This window comes from Spermophilus citellus (assembly GCF_964194105.1).
Source record: "Spermophilus citellus genome assembly, chromosome: 1".
Lineage (NCBI taxonomy): Eukaryota > Metazoa > Chordata > Mammalia > Rodentia > Sciuridae > Spermophilus > Spermophilus citellus.
This window is the reverse complement of record NC_138182.1, coordinates 196,511,416-196,536,489: the sequence shown is the minus strand read 5'-3', so window position 1 is coordinate 196,536,489 and position 25,074 is coordinate 196,511,416. Positions and strand designations below refer to the sequence as shown.

The 25,074-nt window shown below is 32.2% G+C and overlaps 1 protein-coding gene across 5 annotated transcripts in view; it reads left to right on the top strand.

Moving 5' to 3' along the window:
• FER (FER tyrosine kinase) overlaps nt 1–25,074 on the top strand; it is a 418,420-nt gene that overhangs the window by 46,421 nt on the left and 346,925 nt on the right. For all 5 annotated transcript variants that reach the window (XR_014023300.1, XM_081304219.1, XM_081304218.1 and 2 more), the window contains 2 exons: nt 10,133–10,306; nt 12,355–12,454. Coding sequence is in view for 4 of the 5 variants with exons in the window: in XM_081304219.1 (XP_081160345.1) it covers nt 10,133–10,306; nt 12,355–12,454 (274 nt within the window). In the remaining variant the exon portion in view is untranslated. The remainder of the gene's footprint in view (nt 1–10,132; nt 10,307–12,354; nt 12,455–25,074) is intronic.

Below are 25,074 nucleotides of genomic sequence, written 5' to 3'. Positions count from 1 at the left end.
TATTTTGAAATGTGTATATTTTTGTCTTTAATCCTGAGGGCATGATTTTTGTGTGGTTTTATTTTCCTTTTCGTTCTTTATATTGTTTTTGGAGGAAATGTTGGGAAATGTTTTGGAGGAGACCTAGGTAGTTATTTTTGATTTCAACTACCTGGACTTGGTTTCCCCCTCCATTCTTGAGTAGCACTTCTTGGCATATGTATAGTAGGCTCATCTTGAAACATCCTTTCTATAGTCCTAGAATTAACTCTTTTCCCTCAGTGTCCTTGTTCCTTTTAGTGGAGCATTATGTATTTTCTACATACAGAATTTTTTGTTTCTAATGTATTTTATAATCACAAAGAATGCTGCAGTAAATGCCATCACATGGCTGTAGTTTTGTATTTTTATGGGTATTTTTAGGGTAAATTCCTAGAAATAGAATTCCTTGGTCAAAATATAAATGTGCTTGTAGTTTTCTTATATATTGTCAATAAAAATATAAATTTCCCAATTTATCTTATACCATTTTGCATATCTCTTCAGACTAGATGGAGTGTCAGCTTCTTCTAATCAATGTAACAGTGTCTGTTGTCTCACTTTTGAATTTCTGTGATCTGCTGTGATTTTGTTTTATATTTCTCTAAAACTGAGTATAATTAAAATTTTTTTCTTTTCTCTCTTTCTCTTTCTTCCTCCCTCCTTCTGTGCTGGGAATTGAACCCAGAGTCTTGCACATGTTAGGCAAGTGCTCTACCACCCAGCCACAACCCCTGACCTTTTTATTTTGTTAAGTTGCCTGGATTGGCCTTGATGTTGTGATCCTCCTGATTCAGACTGGGTCCCAAGCAGTGGAGATTACAGGTGTGCATCACCATGCCTGGCTCTTTTCACATATTTAATGGTGATCTTGGACACTTTTTTTTCTTCTATACTGCAGATCATTTTTACTTTGTAATTTCTTGCTTATCTAGAATTTCACCTGTCTAAATATAGTCAACTCTATTTTTAAATAACTCAGTGATATATATAATCCTCAAATAACAGATTATATGAAGGCAGATGTTGACTTACCTTTTAAATGCAAAGGGCATGGAAATATTAGCAATATTTATAATATGCCACAGGAGAATAAAAAGGAATGAAAATTGCTTTTTGGAGAATCAGACTTATTGTTGGTAGTCGTATAATACACATATACTATAACTTGAGCCTGTGAAACTAAAGTTTCACCAGTGTATATATTTAAGGCAGTAATTCTTAAGTCTGGCTACAGAGTCAGTTCTGGTACAACATTTAATTTGAAAAGATGAATTTGTTCCTGCACAATATTAAGGAACAATTTGAGCTTTATGTGAATTTTTTCTTACATGTGAAACTGGAGGAAGCAATGGGTGAATGTAGAAAACTACCCAGCTGAACCAAGTTGCTGAGGAATAGATTTCAGGCATATCCTTCAGTTCTTTATTAGCTGTCTCTGTTTACTCCTTTGTCATGAGCCACACTTATCTATGTGTGGTATTGCAACTTTTTGTGCAATTATAGGTAATTCTTTCTACCACTTTACAGTGACTCACAAGTTATAATCCTTCTAAAACTGACTTTGACAAGCAAACTTTAGATCTTTTCAAGTTAAAGTGCCATGTTTGTTGTAGTAGTTACATATTTTTTAATCACAGTAAGTGTGAAACTGCAAAGTTTTTATTGATTATCTTTTAAAATGCATCCCTGATTTAATTTTTTGAGTTTAATGCCCATAACCCTATTTTTCCATAAGCTCTGGAGCTTTAAGTGTATGATTGTGCATAACTCAATGATTACTAGGGACACAAATATTTGTTACAGCAGAATTTGAACATTAGAATTGCCTGGGGAGCTTTAAAATATTGATGCTTTGGATCCTATCAAAAGCCTATTAAATCAGAATCTCTGTAATAGCTCAAAGATTGGTGTTTTAAATGACTCCCAGTTCTTTCTTATTGCAGCCAGGGTTGTAGGAGTAGGAAAACTACGAAGCTTTGAAGAAAATACAGAAAGAGAGGCTCTTATGATTGAAGAATATCTAAGGTTTCCTTTGCACTTGTAGTCAAACTTTTGAAAACCTTAGTTTTGGGGAAATTTAATGAGTGTTTTCTAGATTTCTGTATTCCATAAGGATTCAGAGCCTCTAACCTTTTTATATTAGGCAAACTTAGAATAAAAGCTACTGCTTCAGAGAATCATTAATTTTGAGTTATTGTGTACTGAAGAAACTATGTATTTTTTTTTTTTTTTGGAGAATTTTGATGCTGCTTTTAAAAAAAAATTTAAGCAAGAACAATGAAAACAAGTTGTTGGGGGATATAGTCTGTAGCAAAAAGCTATTTATGACAACTATTATTTAGTTATTTTTCAAGCTTGAGTCATGTTGTTGATTATTTTCAGTGCATTGCTATAATTATAGCTCCAGTAGTAGTTTGTTCTTTTACTCTATGTCCCAGAATAAGTATGTTTTGGTATAATGAACTCAGAGCACCTAAATTACTACCTGTTTACAGAATACTGATTCACCTTACCACAGATCTATTAGTTCAAAGGTAGAAGGCAAGAAAAGACATGATGTGCTTTTCTAAAAGATATGCATTTCTCCCTATATATAGCTTTTCATTTTTCAAAAATTGAGTACTGAGTTATTTTTTATGACATGTATTCATGTTAGCATAACTGGTACTATTGACCTCTTTTGGTTTCCTAAGTATACAATAGTCATTTTAAGATTTATGTTAATTATTGTATAAAGCTGAGATGCTATTTAGTGTATGTAACTGATATATATATATATATATATATATATATATATATATATATATATATATATATATTATTTTGGAGGAGGAAGGTAGGAGAGAAAAAATTTCTCCGAATTTAATCATTCCTTTTTTTTAACAAAAATATCAAATAAATGGAAATAAATGATGCATTTATTTCTAGGAAACATTTTATTTTTGGTCACAAAATAACAGCATCAAAAATCATATTTAATACCTTAGAAAAACTTTGGAAATCATTTCAGATAAAATCTGTATTTTTATGATATAATATTACTATTATTTAGGATACCACTCAAAATTCTGAAAAGTGTTCTAAAATTTATATATCTCAAACCAGTTATTTTGTTAACCTAGGCAATAGGAAAATAGTCATTTTAAGATTTATGTTAATTATTGTATAAAGCTATCTATACAATGTGCTATCTATGTCTTAAGGTAGTCTTATTTCTAATTATTGAGTATGGTATTGGGTTAGTTATTAAGAAGATGATTTAGCTCTTAATTGTTTTGTTTATGGAGATTTGGGGGGAACCATTATTTTAGTTAGAATCCCAATTACAGTGATAGTCCTTCCTTCCTTCCTTCCTTCCTTCCTTCCTTCCTTCCTTCCTTCCTTCCTTCCTTCCTTCCTTCCTTCCTTCCTCTCTCCCTCTCTCCCTCCCTCCCTCCCTCCCTCCCTCCCTCCCTCCCTCCCTCCCTTCCTTCCTTCCTTCCTTCCTTCCTTCCTTCCTTCCTTCCTTCCTTCCTTCTTTCCTTCCTTCCTTCCTTTCTAGTACTGGGAATAAAACTGAGGGTCTTGCACATGCTAGCAAGCATTCTGCCACTGAGCTACATCACCAACCTTCATTTTCACTTTTATAGCTTTTAACAAAGCATGTCATGTCAAGAATGACACTAATACTGGCCCAGCACTTCTTTCCTTAGATATACTCATGCTACAATGAAGGTGGCCCAAAGAATGCAAGCAGCATTTCCCCTTGGCTTTTGGCCTCTTGTCTGATAATAAAGTACTAAATTAAAGATTAAAGATTACTATGAAATTTGTAGCCAATTTAAATGGCACTCTGATTAGTTTAGCTTAGATAGTTAGTTTTAAAGCAGCCCTCAGATACAGGAGCCTTCAGGTTTTCATTCTTTTGTATCCTCCAAGAATCAACTTGTATCAGGTCTAGCACATTAATAAATATATTGTGTTTGCATCTGAATTCTTCCACTAGTTCACTACATGACCTTGAACAGATTATTTAATCTCTTTGACATCCTGTTTCCATATTTATAAGATGAAGACATTTGCTTCATCATATTGATATAAGGAGGAAATGAGAGAAACCCTGTGAGTTGGCAGGAGGTTGATAGTATTAAGTAGCAGGAGCAGAGGGTCATTTTGAAAAGTGTGGATAGCTTTAAAGGGGGTAAGGTTAGAAAGAAGTAATGGAGATGATTAATCCCACCTCTCAGTTCTATGTTACAGAGCATGTGACGGAATAAACCAGCATTTATTTGATAGAGATTCAGAAAACTGGGTTGTCCTGAATAAATAACATGGTTTATGACTTCTGGGAGTAAATGCAGTTTTCTAATTTTTGTTTGCCCAGAAGTGATTTGAGGGGTTAAAAAAAAATTAGGGCAGTAGATGAAATGGTTGGTTAGGCTGGAAGAGAAAAGAGAGGACTTTGCTTTTTAAAGAGATGTTTAGCTGATGGAGCCAATCAGGGAGAATTTGGACATAGAGGAAAGGGAGTGTTAACAGAACTTCTTTAGGACAGGGAAAGGATATGGGATGTAGCACGGTAGAGAACAGGAGTATCATATGGAAGCTAGAGAAAAAGAAATAGACATCTCCAAGGAACTTAATTGTAATTCATTATTTTCTTTGAAATTTCCAAGTAGTTCAGCCTTATATTATCAAAGATCCTCTAGAGCTGGATGGACAAAGAAATCTTCTCTGGACATAAGCCATAAAAATCCAGGCATTTTGAGGAAATGGTGAAAGAGAGAAAGATCACATGTTGGTACTGGAAGGGACTATGAAAGTCTTTGATTCAGCCTCACTTGAGGTTAGATGAAGGATAAAGATGATTCTGGCGATTTTCTTTCTGGTATTGTTCTTCCTCAGAAGAATAAGAAGAATGACCTTTAAGTTCAAGAAGAACAAAAGTAATTCTGGAGCCCTGGGTCTAGGAAGGTGGAAGAAAAACTATTGGGAAAAAAAGTTGATTTCTTTTATAGGTTCATCTGTGTTTAGATATTTAAACTTGCTCTTTTTTTTTTGGGGGGGGGGCGTTAGGGATTGAATTTAGTGATGTCTAACCATAAGCCACATCCCTAGACCTTTTTATTTTTTGAGACAGCATCTCACTAAGTTGCTTGGGGCCTTTGCTAAGTTGCTGAGGCTAGCCTTGAACTTGTGATACTCTTGCCTCAGCCTCCTCAATCACTGGGATTACAGGCATGTACCACCAAGCCCAGCTTAAATTTACTCTTTTTAATAGCAATAATAGTATCCTGTTGGCTCTCTTACTTCTGAAACTGGGCAATAACTAAGCTAATGCAGCTTAGTCTATTTGGTATGAGTCTTAGAAATCAACTATTGGATTTTATTATATTTATTTTATTTTAAATCAATTTATTTAGAACTGGGGTTGTGGCTCAGTGGTACAGTACTTGCCTGGCATATGTAATGTCCTGGGTTTGAGCCCCTAGTACTATAAAAAAATATATATGATGTTAGGTCAAATAGATTGATTATTAAATTACTTGATACTCTATAGTTTTTTTTTTTTTAACTTCATCTGTCACAAGCAGAGATGGGTATACATAATTCTGTCACTACTTTTGACTTGTTATTGTATTGTCCATCATTTTTACTTTTCGTATTTCGATGGTACCGTTTGAGGAACATAAAGATTTCTCACAGTTATACATTCATTTTAATTGACATTCTTTTTTTATAGTTTGTGCCTAAAATTCAACTGTGTGTCATTTGAATGTAACCTGATGGATCTTGTTCACATTTTTCTGGGGGGCTTTTACTTGTCTTTTTATTGTTGTTATTGTTAAATGTTATTTAACTTTGTGTCTGTTTTTTATGTATTACATGCAGTGAAGTTTTATCCCTCCCCAACTTGATGTTTTTTTAATCAGAGATGTTTATCTAATTTTCATATGTTTAACAGATACGTTGAGTATCATTTTTATTTTGTAACTTATTTTCAGTTGTTATTCATTGTTTTTTTTAAATTTTATTTCCTCTCTCTCTTTTTTTAAAGGACAGTGTTATCTTTCCTTAAAACTCATATTCAGGGCTAGGAGGGGGATAGCTCAGTGGTAGAGTATGTGCTTTTTTAGAATGCATAGGCCTTCGGGTCAGTCCCCGGAACATACAAAGACAAACAAACAAACAAAAACCAAACCAAACCAAACAAACAAGAAAATCCAAAAAATTAGTTCTAATGTTACAGAAGGTATATGAAGTGTTTTTTTTTCCCTAAATAATCACTTATTTACCTTTTGAAATTTAAGAATTGCACACTTAAACATATATTTCTTGATTTATAAACTTTAGAACTAAAGCTATATTTGAACTCTTCTCTGTGAACAGTTAGAAAATAAACTTCCCATCAGTCACTCCTAATTTTTATTAATATTCTCTGGGATTTTTGTATAGTCTACTATAGTTAACTTATTAGTACCTTTATATTTTGTAGCTTTTCTGTTAATAGTTATATTTAGATTCTATTTTGTAAAATTTCTTATAGTATTTTTTTTCCAAATTTGTTGTTCTTTATATGTGATTAAATTTTTCTAAAATTAAATGTAAGGTTTGTTTTTGGTGCTGGGGATTGAACCCAGGGCATCATGCATGCTAATCATATAGTCTACTACTAAGCTATTATTACTTTTTAATATTTCTTAACTTTTCTGTAACTTTAAGGATCAGTGTCTTTTACTACTGGTAAAATCTCACTGTAAGCAACATAATTAGCAAGCTGTTTTTTTTGTACAATACTATCTAATTCTGGGTTAAATTTTTTTAAATCATTTTTTATGGCATATATTCTATTCATGGTTTTATTCTATATCATCCCTCCTTCTCTTTGTTTGCCCCTCCTTCTTTTCTTATTTCAATGAGTGTTTGTTATCTATTATTTTAGACATCACAGTAAATACCTGAAATATGATCAAAGAGACATGATACTGCCTTCACAGAACTTCCATTCTAATTTTGAAGGCCTTAAAAAGAACAAATCCAGGCTGGCGTTGTGGCTCAGTGATAGGGCACGTGCCTCACACATGTGAGGCACTGGGTTCGAGCCTTAGTACCACATAAAAATGAATAAAGATATTGTGTCCATCTACAACTAAAATTATTTTTTAAAAAGAGAACAATTCTACCAAATATATGAGCAGATCAATAATTGTTTGTAGAGAGAGAGTGATAGGGATTAGACCTACATGACATTTAGCTGATCACTAAACAGAGAGAGGGATCCTGCAATATAAAGGGGAGGAAGAGCTTCTATTAGAGAGGAAAAACTTCCAGAAGGAGATTGGAGCTTGATATGTTAAGGAAACCAAATAAAGAATGATGCTCCTAAAATTTACTTAACTTGGTGCAAAATGGCAAAGGATAATGTTAGAAAGAGAAAGGACAGGTAATGGGAGATATTATAGATCTTAGATAATAGTTGGACTTTTCTTTAAATACATAAAAATCTCAGTGTAGAGGTTTAGGAAAGACAGTGTTATTAATTTCTTTTGCTATTTTAAGGGGGAATGGATTGGAATGAAACATGGGTATATAGCATTTGGGAGGTATGTCTAAGCTAAAGATAATTATAACCTCCAAAGCAGTGGCAGTGGAGATGGAGAAAAGTATGGTAGATTTTGGAGGTAGCATCTGAAGACTTGTTGATGGGGATTGGTGGCTTGAGTTTCAACAGAGCATGGACTTATGAAAGAAGAGCAAGAATGTTTATTAGCAATATTGGGGCTTTGGGAATAGAACTGAACCAGATTTTTATTAAAGCTAGAAGATACATGGAAAATTCTAGTAAGAGGTATGAGGAGTTTTCTAATCAGAAAGCAAGAGTTCCTGAGGGTACCAGATTCTATAGATAGTGACCTGTGTGGGATTAGGAGACATTGAGGGCAAGAAGATGTTGACAGAATGATAATGTATACTTTGGGACCTTGGACTTCCTGCAGTCACTCCAGTGAAAAAGGCTATTAGGCAGTGTGGATATGTTCTACTGGGAGAGGAGGGCAATCGATCTAATTGTGTGGTTTTTGGTGTTCACTTATAAGAAGGCTTCTCCCCTGTGCTGCAAGAACTGCTATACGGAATTACAAATGTTTATTGCACTTAGAAAATATTTATTGTTTGGAGTTAGAGCAAGAACACTGACTCTTCTTACTTACCTATTATGTTAAAGCTATTTATACCTCAACATTGTGCACATACCATAGGATATTTTTTCAATATTGTATTTTTCAGCATGAAAATATTAGATAAATAGGCAAAACCACACCAATTATTATGGCTATTTAATTTTTATTTTTAATCCACTTTGTATAGTTTTTATTGTTTTCATCTTTGTTAAAGGAAGAGCTACATCAGTTTTAAATTACTTTGTGGTGTAAAGCCCTACTATGTGTTACATTTTCAAACTTGAAAGTAAATATAATGGGTTCATAAGCCACTTATCACTTTTTATGTACATAATAGCATTTCCCACTGGAAACAGTTCCTCTCCCCAAACAAATATTCTCAAAGATTGTTATTTACTCTTTTAGCATATTGAAATGTATATAAAATAAGATTACCAATTACACCTGGAGTCAGACTGTGACTAAGAGTTACAACTACTTTAGGCTGTAGCTTTGATATAGATTCTTAATGAAATGTCAGTTTAGGATTCTACTAGAATGTTAATAGGACAAGAATAATCTTGCTCATTTACAGGTAAAAGAGTAATAGACTAGAAAATTATTCTTGTAAATATCTGAAATCATTCCTTGTCTTTTGTGTTGTTGTTGTATCTTTTATATGGATATTCTGTGACTATGATAGTTCTCCAGTAATTATTTCAGAATAGATTTTTTGGGGGGTGGGGTACCGGGAATTGTACTCAGGGGCGCTTAACCACTGAGCCACATGCCAGCCCTTTCTTATAGTTTATGTAGAGACGGGGTCTCAGCTGGGCATGGTGGTATGCACTTGTAATCCCAGTAACTCAGGAGGCTGAGGCCGGAGGATCATGAGTTCAAAGCCAGCCTCAGCAAGAGTGAGGCACTAAGCAACTCAGGGAGACCCAGTCTCTAAATAAAATACAAAACAGAGCTGGGGATGTGGCTCAGTGGTCGTGTGGCCCTGAGTTCAATCCCTAGGACCAAAAAAAAAAAAAAAAAAAAAAAATAGCCGGGGTGGGGGGTGTCAATCTCACTGAGTTGCTTAAGGACTCGCTAATTTGTAATTTGCTGAGCCTGGCTTTGAACTCATGATCCTCCTGCTTCAGCCTCCCAAACCACTGGGATTATAGGCATGTAACACTGTGCCTAGCAGAATATATGAACAACTATAATGAGCATTTCCCCTTTTTTATTTTCAGTATATGTAGGTTATAAAGTCTATTAGATTTTAATAAATAAATTAATTAATAATAAAATTTTTCTAGCAGTCTCCATATGCCCATACATTTCAAATTCACCATTATGTAGCTCTGTTATGTCCCTTAGGTATGTTATACTATTGGGAACTAATTGTATTTATTTTAAAAAGTGGAAACTACGCAGAAATCCAGTATTTAAGGCAAAGGGAACAAAAGAAGAGCAGGCACCAAAGGTTGAGAAGGAAATTTTAGAAAAGAAGAAAATAAGGTGGGAATGTTCCTGTTCACTAAAGATAGATGGAAAAGGAAACCAAGTTTAGTCGCCAGGATCAAATGCCACAGAAGGGCAGGTTGAGATGAAGATGGGACTGTTTGACTATTAGGAACTGGTAGCCTTACTGGGGCATTTGAATGGTGTGAGAAGAACAGTATTTCAGCGTATTGGAAAACAAATGTGAAGTCCAAGCATGGACTTTCAGGATCCCTTAATCCTTTTCCTAGTATTCTGTATAGCCCTTGAATACTGAATTTTGAAGCACCTGTAGTTGAAGATGTTAAATACAAATCATCCATAATTCACTGCACAATTTCCAGAAATCTCTCATTTTATATTAATGTAATAATTTACAGGAAGCTAAATATTTAAAGGTTTTAAATACTTAAATCATACCTAAATAGGAGCTTCTAATACAATGCAATTTTTCTTTCTTTCTTTCTTTTTTTTTTTTTAAGTCTTGGCTACTTATGATTCAGCAGACTGAACAACTTAGTAGGATAATGAAGACGCATGCAGAGGATCTAAACTCTGGACCCTTACACAGGCTTACCATGATGATCAAGGACAAGCAGCAGGTGAAGAAAAGTTATGTAGGTGTCCATCAGCAGATAGAGGCAGAGATGATCAAGGTTTGTCTTTCCATGTTGAATTCTTTCTTCAATTTGTGTTTAAACTTGATGAATATTTTATCCTGTTTGACTTAAGAATTGTTTATTCATCATTTCCTATCAAGAAATAGATTTGGTGTTTCTAATAAGTAGTATCTTATGTCTTACAAGATAAATAGTTACTTTATCTACTTGCAAAAAAGAAAAACATGCTGCCAATTAACCTATAACAGAGTGCTTTTTGAAAATCACTTAGATTACTTTTTATTTACTGAAATAGATTTTAGCCTTTATAAAAATTATATGTGTATCATGTAACACTGTGCATAAATAACAAAGAATAAATAATACAGAAATAGGCAAAATAATTTATTTAAGGTATTTCCAAAATTTTGTCATACTCAGATTTTGTCTTCTGGATAATTTATTAAAGCTGTTTTTGTTATGGAAGTTTTTAAGCTTACAAACAAAGAGAAGAATAGGCACATGAACTCTTCTACCTATGACCCACATAGACAACATATTTTTTTTCTTTCTCTAGTCCTACCCACTTTTTCTTCTACACTGTTAAGACCTTCTAAAAACATAACATCACCATCAATCCACCTTAAAGTGACAATAATTAAATGTCCTACATTCAAATTATTGTTGTTAAAATGTTTTTACTGTTGCTTTGTTTGAATCAGGATTCAAATGTAGTCCATACATTGTATTTGAATAGTAGTTTTCTTTTAATCTGTAGGTTTTTCTTTCTGTCCCTTTAACAAAATGGCATTCATTTATTGAAGAAAGTGGATAATTTGCTCAGTAGAATTGTTTTCTTCATTTTGGATTTTACTGTTTGCATCTCATGATATGATTTCTTATAATTCCTTCATTCTCCATTTTTCTTGTAAACTGAAAATTATATTTAGAGGCTTAATGAGATTCTGTTTATTTTGGGCAAGAATACATCATGGGTGGTAATGTAGACTTTCTGTTTTTTCATATCAGAAGGTATATAATGCCTGCTTCTTTATCTTTCTGTGGTGGTAAACTTTGCTAACAGGTATCAGTCTTGTCAGCCTAATAAATATATTAGAGAAGTTTCCCAGCAATCTTTTGCCTAATAATATAACCTATTGATCGATGTTTGTTACTTAGATCCGTTATTTTCTTGGGATTTTTGAAATAGCAATATTTCACTTCTATCATTTCCTAATGCAATTTAACTAAAAGTTTTCTATAAAGAAGACTTTTCTTATCTGGTTACCCTAAAATGTGTATCATATCGGAAAAGTCAGATGAATGCTTGCTTTTTAAAAATTAATTTGCTAATTTTCACAATAATAAATTGGTTCTTTAGCAACTTAAAAGTTAACCAGTGGGGCTGGGGTTGTATCTCAGTGGTAGAGTGCTTGCCTACCATGTGTGAGGCACCAGGTTTGATTCTCAGCACTACATATAAATAAATTAAATAAATGTCCATCAACAACTAAAAAAAAAATTAAAAACAAAAAAGTTAGTGACTGAGTTTTCTCTTGAAAGGACAAGAGGGCATGATTTTTGTCTTGCTCTTATTCTTAAGAAATTTATCTGTTTTCCAATAATGTGAAGTTACTTTATACAATGGTTAAATATTTTAACTTTTTCCTATTGCGAATATTTTGGTATCTTGCAAGTTAATTTGTCTAGTCTTTAGATTTTAGACAATTATAGTGTTACTCTTAATTTTCCTCTTTTGAGAAGTTTATCTGTTATCATATCATGTTGAATTTATCACTGATTTTAAGCTAATTCGTAGTTTTATTGGCTATAATTGTACAGTAAAGGGCTATAAGTAGTAAAATACATATCAATTAGTTTTTTGGAATTCAACTTCTTGACCAATTTAAACTTATTTATTTTTCCTTAGTTTTCATTGGTGCATTATAGTTGTATATAATGTTGGAATTTGTTCATATATAGTCACAATATCACAATATAATTTGGCCAATATCATTTTCCAGTATTTCCCTTTTCTCTCCCCTCTTCCCTTCCTTGATTTAAATTTAAATGTTAAAAAATTCTGCATTTTATTTTTTTGACAGGTTACAAAAACAGAATTGGAGAAATTAAAATCCAGTTATAGACAGTTAATAAAAGAAATGAATTCTGCCAAAGAGAAATATAAAGAAGCTTTAGCTAAAGGTATGGAAAAATTATAAAAAATATGTATTTAAATAATTTTTGTTCTTGCTGTTTGAAAGTTATCTTTATATGTAGTAGAATGATCCCATATAGTACAATTTACATACAAAAAACTTAAAAATAAACCAAAAATAGACTAATTCTCAAACTGTATAGTAAACCATACTTTGTTTTAAATGACTCAAAGTATTGTTAAATAATTCATACTAAATGGAATTACATAGTATTTGTAATAGATGCAAGGAGTGTATAAATTTTTTCTAGCATTTTATGTTTTATTTAATTAGAAAGTATTAAATAAGAAAAACAGTATTCTATTTGTTTAGAAATCTTAAAAAAATAGAATAAAGATTAAAATCTTCTTTTTATCTCTGGTATTTAAAACCCATTAAAACCCAAAGATGATTTTATAGCTTTATTTTGGCTTTATAACTGAGTTATTTGGGTCTACATTGTCTTAGAATTTTCATAAGAGATACTAAAAAGTAGAAAGGACCATGTTGGTTGTGTTTTAAAACAGAGATTTATGATTATGTTTTCTTATTGGTTACTTTTGTAATTTTGTTTCTAAATTTTTCATATATTAGATTTCAGCAGAAATTAATCAAAAATCATGAACAGAAGCTTTGCTATTGATATAATTGAGCAGTATTTGTTTTTTGTTTAAATGTGACTAAACAGTCTTCATATGTAGATTTTTAAAACATTGCAAAAAAAGATTTTTTTTTTGGTATTTTAAAACATTTTTCTTACTAACTAAATAAAAGCTCTACTGGAAACTCTAATTTTCTTTGGTTCTTATTTTACCTTTTTCTTTTACTAATGCACTTTCTCTTTGTCTTTTATTATATATTCTTTTGTTATTTTGTGGGAATAACTAAAGTAAAAAGCTCCTTCATGGCTTTATCTTGGACAATGAAATTGTTGTTATTCCAATAAATTAGAATTATACTGATTTAGATATGGCTCTCCCTCCTTTTCCCTCTCCTTTTACCCTCCTCCTTGTCTTTCTTTTTTCTTTTTTCTTTTTTTTTTTTGGACAATTCTAGTTATTGAACCCAGGGCCTTATGGATGTTAGAAAAGCACTGTTCCACGAAGTACATCCCTAGCCCATTTTTATTTTATTTTGAGTTGATATCAAAGAAGTATACAAGGGGGTAAATAGATTCCTCCAATCACTGTCACCATCACTACTAAACACAAACATACCTACAGTTTTTCATTTTTTTTGGCCATGTCAGTGCCTCTTTGCTTACAGACAGAAAAATCACCTCATAGGTTTAATAAAAATGCAAATTCCTCTAAATGTACCTTTAAAGTGAATAAGAGGAGGTGACCAAAATTAAAGAGAAACATGGATGAAGGATTATGGCTTCCACAAATTAGGTGAAGAAAATGGGTTAGGGTGAGTCAAAATTGAAAAGAATCTGTGCATGTGTTAAATTTAAAAGGGATCAAGTTAACCTAGGTAGAAAGATGATAATTGTGGAAGTTAGGCTGGTCAAGTGCCTCAGGCTACTTTAAGAAGACTGTTCTAAGATATGAGAAGGGAATGGAAATTACCTGTAAATACCAGATACAAAAAAGGAAAATAGGAAAAAGGAGATAGAAAGTAGCCACTGAGGGAAATCTTCCCCACTTTCTCCTCAGCCCAACTTCTCATAATATAGTAGTTAATCCAATTCTTTTTCAGACCAGCTTCAATTTATACAGATTGAAAAAGCAGTACCCACCATCCCAGCCCAAGCAAGAAGTTCATCACTATTTGTATTTTATAGAACCTTTTAAGAAAAAAAAATTAAATAACCATAAAAGTTAGAAAGACTGTATGGAGAACATTCATACTGACCACCTAGATTCAACAACTGTTAACATTCTGCCACACTGGCAGGTTCCCTATGAACCATTTGAATGTAGGCTTCAGGCATCATACCTTTGATCCCTAAGTGACTCAGCATCTATTTCCTAAGAATAGGGATATTCTTCTAATAATCCTCATAAAGTTACTATATCTAAGGAAATAATAATTCTCTACTACCATTTTTTTATATTGCCCAGCATCTTAACATAGCCCTACTATCATTTAATATCCATTCCATTTTCTAGTTTCCCAAATTGTCCCCACAATATCTTTTACAGCTATTTTTTTTTCTGTTGTCATTATTTTCTTGTTATTTTAAACCAGGATCTGATCAAAGCAAACATACCGCTTTTGATTATTGTGTCTCTTTACACTTTTTAAATATTTTCACTTAGAATAGTATTCCCCACTTTTTGTTCATGATATTATCCCTCCCCCCCACCCCCGCCTCCCCCCAGAGTTCAGGACAGTTTTCCAATCAAATTTTTCATATTTTGTCTTTAATTGCTTATTCAGACAATAGTCCCTAGACTACCCACTATACTTCTTATAAATTGGGTAGGGCTAGAGGCTTGATTAGATTCAGCTTAAACATTTTTTTGGCAAGAACACTTCATAGGTGATAATGTGTGCTTTATTTTATACACCCCATCAAGGGCCTTATAAGTTGGATTGTGTCACTATTAGTGCTTGGTCAAATTTGATCACTGAAGTGGTGATCACTAGATCCCTCCCTTTTAAAGGTACCTTTACCCCATGCAATTAGTAACTCTGAAAAAATATTTTAGCATGTGTGAATTCTGTGTAACCTAAAAATCTTCCATCCATAGTTTGATATCCATTGATGATTCTTATTAATGATGATTACATCTGTAGCTCTTCAGTTGTAAAATGTGTAAAGGATAATTGGGAAAAAGAGAAAGAAGGTTTGGGGAACATATACAGAACAAGGCAAATAGGGAATAGAAAGCTGGAAATATGGAAAATAATTCTAAAAGCTTTGCTGGGGCCTTCCCTATTTATGTTCAACTATTTCCAAAGCATAAGCCCTTTAATGAAAGGCTGGCTTGAAATAATGAGTAAAGGGGAGAGAGAGCCTCTTACTTAGGGTTGTCACTTTAGTAAGTATTTTAGTTAGAGGCATTTCTTGATAGCAGTTAGAATAACAAGACTTGAAAGGAAAAATGCAAATTTACTTACTGCAGATTAAAATCTGAATACTTATATATTTAAACACAAGCTTAGGTTTAAATACAAAATAATTTTGTGAGTCATAAAGCTTTTACCCGCACTAAGTAGTGTCAAAGAGAATAATATTTTCTTTCATTGTTATTGTATGTATTAGAAAACAAATATTACTGTGGGATTTATCTCTTAGGAGACATTTCAGAGGTTGGCTGGGGTTCCCTGGTAAAGATGGGGAATTCAGGCATTGTTTGTTACAATATATGTTTTAATGACCACCTTTGATTGCCATCAACACTGTAGTTACACAAGGGAAACAAGTCAGGAATTTCTAATGTGGGTTTTTGTCTATTAATTCATTTTTAAAAAATCACAAACCAGTGAATATTTGTGCCAGGAAGTGACAAAGAGTTATCTAAATTGCTGAACGTGGCTTGTTTTGTACCATCAGGTGAGAGCAGGAGTGAGGCTAAGGTCTGTTGGACCAGTGGGTAGCAAAAACTCATCATTCCCTTCTCCTTTTTCATGTCTTACTGGTGAAGGGGAGGGATGAATATTGTGGGAATAAATCAAACAGGTATCTGGGATTGTGAGAATTGGCATTTTACAGTGTGCTTGAATGGATGCTGTTTGAATCCTGATTTGAAGATCAAGGGTTAAAATTATGAGATAATCTGGGATATTTGTATATTTAATGCTATTAAGGAAATTTTATTATATTTTAGGTGTGATAATGAAATTGTGGTTATTTTCTTACGGGCTTCTATATTTATGATGTAAATACAGAAATATTCACAGCCAAGATACTATGTGATATCTGATATTTGCTCTTAAATATTCCAAGGAATGGGGAATAAGTAAATGAAAGTATAGTTGAAGCTTTATTGGTCATGATTTGGTTCTTTAAGCCAATTAATAAGTACTTGGGGATGTATTGAACAAGTATTTCTACCTTTGTATAGATTTAAAATTTTTTTCATAAAAATTTAAAAAAAGAACATTGTTACAAAAGAAGAAAGCAAGTTTTCATAGATGATTCTCATCTGTGTACCTATTTCAGGATTCTTAAACTAATCTGAATCCATTATTTATCATTTTATATTTATATACTAATTAACGGGTTAGTTAATGTATTCAGTTTGTATAATAAGACTGTCTCTTATTTGATAAATACCAGAGATAAAAGATGTGGATCCTATCTTCAAGCAATTGAAAGTTGAATTTTTCATTAAAGGATTTACCCAATTAAAACAATTTGGGCCCACAGCAAAGTTGATATTGTAAGAAAATGAGCACATGCATACTTTTTACCCATATTCACAAATTATCAAAATTTTGTCACTGTTTTGCTTTTGCTGTTTCTCTTTCTTTATCTTTCTATGCATGTATGTATGTATGCATATACACATATGTATAAAGTTTACTTTTGCAGAACCTCTTGAAGTAAATTATAAACATTGTAATAGTTCCCCCTGAATACCCAAGTATATATTCCTTAACAACTACGACAATTTCCAGCATATCTATTATTTAACACACTTAAGAAATTTAATATTGGTACATTTCATTTATTTGTTGGTCATTTGAATCTCTTTTTTTGAGAAGTGTATGTTTAGTTCATTCGCCCACTTATTGGTTGGATTAGTATTATTCTTTTTGATGGTAATTTTTTTAGTTCTTTAGATATTTTGGGTATTAATCCTCCATTGGAGGAGTAGTTAAAAAAGATACTTGTCCATTCTATAGGCTCTCTCTTCATGCTTTTAATTGTAATTATTTGCTGTGCAGAAGCTTTTTAATTTTATTTCATCCCATTTATTAATAATTAGAATTATTTCTTAATCTTGGGAGTTCTGTTGAGAAAGTTGTTGCTTGTGCTTGTGTATTGGGGTGATGGTCCTACATTTTCTTCTAGCATTGATGAAGTTTTTGGTCTAAATCTTAGGTCTTTGATCCACTTTGAATAGACTTTTCTGGGTAGTAAGAGACAGGTGTCTAGTTTTATTCTTCTATGTGTGGACATCTAGTTTTAATAATTTGTTAAAAATTAGGCTCTCTTTCTGTCTTTTTGCCAACATATGGTTTGGTGTGAAGCTGGTATTTTTTAAATAGTGTTTTTCTTTTGTAGAAGTATAATTCATTAATTTTTTTCTTGTATAGGTTGTCTTTTGGTGTTGTTTTTTTGTGTGTGTGCATGTGAAAAATACTTATTTCAGTTTTCAACTCCTATTCTTTTTTTTAATATTTATTTTTTAGTTGTAGTTGGACACAACACCTTTATTTTATTCATTTATTTTTATGTGGTGCTAAGGATAGAACCCAGGGTCTCACATGTGGGAGGCGAACACTCTATCACTGAGCCACAACCTCAGCCCATTAACTCCTATTCTTAATTTACTCTTAAAATATAGTACAAAAATGCAATTCAGTTAGCCCAGCACCATTTTGAAAAGATTATTATTTCCTTACTGAATTGCTTTGGCTTCATTCTCAAAAAATCAACTGACTTTATATGTGTGAGTCTACTTCTAAACTCAGCTCTCTTGATCTATTTGTTTATTTTTATATCAATACCACATTGTCTTATTGATTATATGTCTAAATCTGTTTGTATTGCTGTAACAAAATACCATAAATTGGGTAGCTTATAATTAACATAAAATTGTATCTCACAGCTTAGGAAGCTGAGAAATCTTAGCTCAAGTGTGCAGATTTGTTATTTGATCCATTTCCTGGTTCATAGCAAATGAGCTCTCTTGTTCTTATTATGTGTGATCACTAATCCCATTTCTGCTGGCTCTACCCTTATAATCTAATATTTTCCCCAAAGGTCTTATTTTCTAATACCATAGCATTTTGGGATTAGTGTTTTAATAAATTGAGTTTTGGAGATAGATATTTAGAGCATAGCATTGTAACTTTATAATTTTTAAAATAAAGTAGTGTTATTTTCACAACTTTGTTATTCTAAATTGTTTTAGATAGTTTAGGTCCTTTGCATTTCCATATGCATGTTTAGTTCTCTTGTGGATCTCTGCAAAATAGCCTGTAGGGGTTTTAATAAGGATTGTGTCAAATCAATAGATCAAATAGGTGAGAATTGACTTAGTAACAATATTGAAGTGTTCTAGTCTCTGAACATGAAATGTTTTATTTGTAAGATTTACATCTTAGTTTTTCTCCATCAGCAATGTTTATAGCTTTTCATGTGCAGACCTTGCATTTCTATTGTCAAAATTCGGATTATTTTGTTACTTTTAGTGCTATTGTGAGTGGTATCATTTCTTTAATTTTGTTTGGCATGTTCATATATGATACATTATAAATTCCTTATGATTTTATACCTATAGAGTCATGTTGTCTGTGAATGAAGAGTTTTATTTATTTATTTTTCATCCTTTCTCTTTTTCTTGACTAATTGGCTGGAATTTCTAATATAATTTTGAATAGAAATGATAAGCATAAACAACTTTGCTTTACCTTGTTACTGAACTCAGGGAAAAGCTATAGATTTTTGAAGATTTTAAAAAAAATCAGGCTGAATTTTTTTCTATCCTTGCTTTAAAATGAATATTAAATTTTGTCAAATGCTTTTTCAGTATGTTCTATGATTAACATGTATTTATGTTTTAGTTTATATTAAGGTGGCAAATTATTTGGATTTTCACATTTCAAATGTTAAACTAATTTTTCATTGCTAGAATAAAATATCCTTTGTCATGATGTTTCACCACTTCTTACATTGTTAGATATGGTTTTCTAAGTTTGTATTTCTAATTTTTCATCTCTATCTATGTTTCTTGTCATATCTTTGTCTCATTCCCATATAAGATAGCATTGGCCTCAGAATGTGTACCTCCTCTTCAATTTTCTAGATAGATTTGCATTGAGTTGATATTCTTTGTTAAATATTGGTAGGATTTGTTTGTGATATGTGTTTTATTTATCCTTTTTTTTGGGGGGGAAGAGGTTTTCAATTATAAATTCTATTTTTTTAAATTACTATGAGGCTATTTAGTTTATATCCTTTTACTTTAGGTTTGGTAAGTTGTATTCTTTAAGGAATTTGTCTATTTCATTTAAGTTATTGAATTTACTGTAATTAAGTTGTTCATGAATTCTTAGTTTGCCTTTTTGTATTTATAGAATGTGTACTGATATTTCCATCTCATTCTTGATATTAGCATTTTGTGTTTTCTCTGTTTTTATCCTGATCATTCTGGCTAGAGGTTTATCAATTTTCTAATATTCTAAAAGATCATCTTTTGGCTTCATAGAATTGTTTTTGTCCCATATTCTTAAATTTTTTTTAGTTGTTGATAGACCTTTACTTTATTTGTTTATATGTGGTGCTGAGAATAGAACCCAGTGCCTCACACATGCCAGGCAAGTGCGCTACCACTGAGCTCCAGCCCAGCCCTGTTTGAGATTTTTGACTTCCTATTTCATTGGTTTATGCTCTGTTCTTTATTATGTCTCTCCTTTGCCTTGCTTTAGGTATGGTTTGCACTTCTTTTTAAATTTTTTTAATGTGGAAGTTTAGGTTGTGAATGAATTTGAGAATAATCTTTCATAATACATGCATTTATCATATAATTGTTCATATGTACTATTTTAGCAATATACTACACCCACCTACCTACCTACCTTCCTGCCTTCCTTTCTTTCTTCCCTTCTCCTTCCTCCCTCCCTCCCTCCCTCCCTCCCTCCCTCCCTCCCTCCCTCCCTCCCTCCCTTCCTTCCTTCCTTCCTTCCTTCCTTCCTTCCTTCCTTCCTTCCTTCCTTCCTTCCTTGATTTGCTAGGGATTGAAGCCAGGGTCTTCTGTATATTAGACAAGTGTTCTACCATTGAGGTACATCCCTAGCACTGACAAATTTTTAAATCTTATATTTTCAGTTAAAAATACTTATTAGTTTTCTTTTTGAACTTTTCTTTGATTTGTAGGTTATTTAGAAAGTGTGTTGTTTCATTACCTAATGTTTTGACATTTTTCTAGACATATTTCAGATTTGATTTTTAAATGAATTCCACTGTGTTCTGAGACTACTGTTGTGATGGCTGTTTTTTTTATACTTATTTGTACTTTTATTTGACTCAGTTGTGTATTCTGTTATGTTTTGGAGTCAATCTATGTTATCAGCTTGGTCCAATTTTTAATAGTAGTTTTTAATTTATTTCTTACCTTTTTTTGGTGGTACTGGGGATCAAACCTAGGGCCTTGGGCATGCTAGGCATGTGCTCTAACACTAAGCTACATCCCAACCCTGGAAATTTCTTATACACACACATTTTTTTAAGTGCAGGATTTAGAGAGTAAAAAAATGAAATTAGATGAAACCAAGTCTGTCTGACTTTCATGTTTCTGGTTTTGTTAGTTTTGTTTCTTCCTACAAAGAAAATGAATTAAATAAAACTTCATTAGCAAAAATGAAAGGCAAAAACACATTAACCTAAGTTGTAGACTCTTAGTGAACTTTATTTTATTTACTAATTTGTTTTGTGAATTGTGTGAGTTTATTAATTCTGAAATATTTGGGGCCTACTATTTTCTCTACTTGTTCATGTTGTAAAAATATCTATTATCTTTACCTGTATTCCTGTACGCAGGTACTTGTGTTTATGCCATGAAGTATGTTTTTCCAAAGTGACAAAACTTTAAGGGCAAATGTAATATTTGCAAATTTTATAAAATTTAAGCAATACCATACTAAATCAAATAATGTTGAATTGAGTAGAGCTGAATATAATTTTGCTTTTAAATTTTATAGTTCACATACACTGTTTTTTAATTAATTAATTTAATTAAGCCTTAAAATATCCACAATATATTTGTGAGGCTCTCTCTTGCATGAGGTCGAATCTGAATGCTTCTTCTTTATCACACATCAGACTTTTAAAAAATCTACAAAATTGAATTATTCATGCTCATGAAAATCAGTTTAGAGAAGCTTGAAAGGATGCTCTTTTATAACAATCTTTTTCTAATAATTCTTTCTGTATGAGAAACAAACAAACAAAAAAGTGCTAAGGGATTGGTAAATTCTTTTATACTTTACAGTTCTTTACCCTAGCAGAATAAAGGGACCTACTGCTGAAACTGTGAGAAGTAGCTTCAAATTTCATTCAAAAGTAAATTTTTCTGTAATTAGGAACTATATTTTCTTAAATTGACTCTTCGTGCATTATGAATAGGTTTGAGATATTTTATAGTCAATTAAAGTTGGTTAGATCCTTTGAGTTGCCTCTTTAGAGTACTTTAATTATGAAAAGCAGTTTGAAATGAGTCCAGTCCTGAGACAGATGGTTAAATTTATGTTTAAATAAATTCAAAATTTAAAAAATGAATGAGACTTTTTAAAGGCTCTCTTAGTTGATTTTTAAAATTTGAGTTAATCAAGAATGGTAACTGTCCTTCTTACACAGTAACTTAAACATCCGAATCATGTGTGGGTAGTGAATGGAGGTCTTCTAGAGAATATTCTGGAATTCAAATGTATTTTGTTCTTCAACATATGGAAGGAATGCATTTTGGATATAGTAGTTACTAAAGGTCAGAGTGAAGTTCAAGCTATTGTTGATGAATAGTTCTATTGAAGACACCTGTGAGAGGTTTTTTCCCCCCTCTATTCATTAATATATGATCTATCAGCAGCTAACTTATGGCATGAATGCTTTTCACTGCAGGGAACTTAATATGATAGACACTTTGCAAGGTTATTAAAAGTTATGGCACTCTTAGTTATTAATCTAATTTGCATTAGGTTAAAGCTGTGCATGAATTGGATTGACAGTTAAAATATTATCAGTAGATGCTGAAATATGATGTGGAATGGAACATGCTACATGATTTACTTGTATTCTTTATATAAACTTCTAAAAATATAGCAAAAGCACAATATTTTGATTTGTTCCTACTTGGCTTAAGTTTTGTTGAATAAAAAAATCTAAGTTCCATTTGGAAGGTATTGTTATATCTTTTGATTTTTCTATATTTTGTAGGTAAACTTCTTAGAAATATTAGTTTTGGACTTTATCACTAGAAAGGTGATATCAGAAAGTAATATTGATAAAATAAGCAACATGATCTAAATATTAGATGAAAAATTATAATCTTTCTGTAACTTAATTTTTTAAAAATATTTATTTTTTAGTTATAAACAACACATTTATTTTGTTTATTTATTTATTCTTTTATGTGGTCCTGAGGATCGAACCCAGGGCCTCACATGTGCTAGACGAGCGCTCTACCGCTGAGCCACAACCCCAACCCTGTAACTCAATTTTTTAAAAAATTATTTAAATGTAAATTTTATTTTTCAAATAATAATCTTGAATTCATGCATTTAAGAACTATTTATTGAGTTAGTGTTATGTGCTAGGCACTATTCTTTTAACCAGTGAGACTGTAGATAATAAAATAAACAGAAATCCCTATTTCTATTAGGTTTACAATTTAGAGCAGAAGATAGTCAATAAAACAAATAGATGAAACATGGTATATTAAATGGTGACAAGAATGATGGAGAAAAACAAAACAAGGTAGGTGAATGGCGTGTTGGAGTGTGTTCAGGTTAGCCTCTTGGAGAAAGAGTCATTTAAATGAAGAGTAGAGGAAGTGAGGGAGTGAACCAGGTGATTACTTGGGACAAAGAGTACTCTAAGTATAGGGAATAGCCCATAGGTCTGGAACTGTGGTGACTGATGAGGGAAATGGTGTGGGGGGATGAGGTGAGGTCAGACAAGAAGTATGATGGTGGGTGGCAGGAGAGGCACATATCATGTAGGTACTTGGTAATACAAACATTTTGGCTTCTGCTCTAAGATGGGAAGCCATTGGAGGGTTTTGAGCAGAGAAATGACACAAATTAATTTAACATTTTAATAGAATAAGTCTGGTAGCCTTATTGAGAATAGTTTGAGAGATGGGGGAGGGATGAAAATAATGATCAGTTATTTCTAGGCTATTGCAGGTGAGGTCATCCTGGGTTGGACCTAGGTGGAAGCTGAATTGGTGTAAAAACAGTCAAATTTGGAAGATTCTTATTATTTATGGTAGTTGTGTTCTATAAAGTCACTGTGAACACTGAAGTAGCAAATACTGAGTTACTGCTCTTAGGGAACATACAATGTTTAGTTCTATAAAGTCATATTTTCTACAGTCAGTGAATGCATAACTTTGTTCTGTATGTGTTTGCATTTAGTGATATCTGTTAAATATGTATTGTTGGTTTCATTGACCTTACCATCAACAGTGTTTCTTTTCAATGGAAGAGTGGTATTTACAAAATAATATCTGTGGCCCTGGATGTGCTCATTGCTGCTCGAGTGTCATTGTTGTAAGTTTTCTCAATGGACTGAGCTAGGAAATAAATAAACATGCACTCATGTATTTCTGTGCCTTTTGTTATATTATTTGATTTATTTATATTAAAACTAAAGAGTAGGGGTTGGGGTTGTGGCTCAGTGGTGGAGTGCTCAGCTTGCCTAGCACGTGTGAGGCCCTGGGTTTGATCCTCAATACCACATAAAAATAAATAAATAAAATAAAGGTATTGTATCCAACTACAAAAAAAAAAAAAAAAAAAAAAAAAGGCCCAAAACCCTGAAAGCAAAGAGATGGTAAGAAAACAAAGCTTCTTCCTTGGACAGAGAGATGGAAGTTACATAAAAATGGCTCAGCTGTACTCCAGCCTTCAGGCACGGCGACACACCCCTGCAATCCCAGCAGCTTGGGAAGCTGAGACATGATACAAAGTAGGGGTAGATATATGGCTTTGTGGTCAAGTGCTCCTGAATTCAATCCCCTGTACAAACAAAACAAAACAAAAAACACCAAAACAAAACAAAACAAAAAACTAAAGAGCTCACATTTATGTTTCTCATTCCAATCCAACATCATAAAGTTCATGCCATCTTCTCTTTTTTATGTACTTGTAATTTCTTTCTCTGACAATGAGAAACTTAGCACCTGTTATTCACAATGTATTGGCTTATTGACTCATTGCTAGAATACACAGAAAATAATTTCAGCTAATTTACGCTTTTGAAAGTGAAATTTAGAAACTACAGTTTGGTATTTTGTTAGGGCTATTTTGTCTTCAGTTTTCTTTTATAGTCAAGTATTGATTTTCAAAGAATTTCATAAATCCCTACTTTATTTTAAAAATAATATAATAAATGCAAAAAGAATGATGGAATTAAAAATTGTAATTTTCCAAGAACATAGATTAGTTCTTTATTCCCTATTCCTTTTGTTGTGGTTGTTTTTCCACTGGAAATAGTTTTGTTCTTTTGCTTCTGTTGTATCCCATTTAAAAGTTTTTTCCCCTTTTTTTATCCTTGTTGATTTTGTTTATTTCTGACTGAAACTTGAATGGTTTCTAAAGTCAGAACTGTACAAAGATATATACTTAGATAACTCTATCAGATTATTTTCCTCTTATTCATAAGCCCCATTACCATACATTGATATTCTTTTACTTTGCTTTTCTGTTTAACAGTGTATCCAAAAATATTTCACAATATTTCTGCACACAGATAGCTTTTCATGCTTTTTACATATGCATAGCATT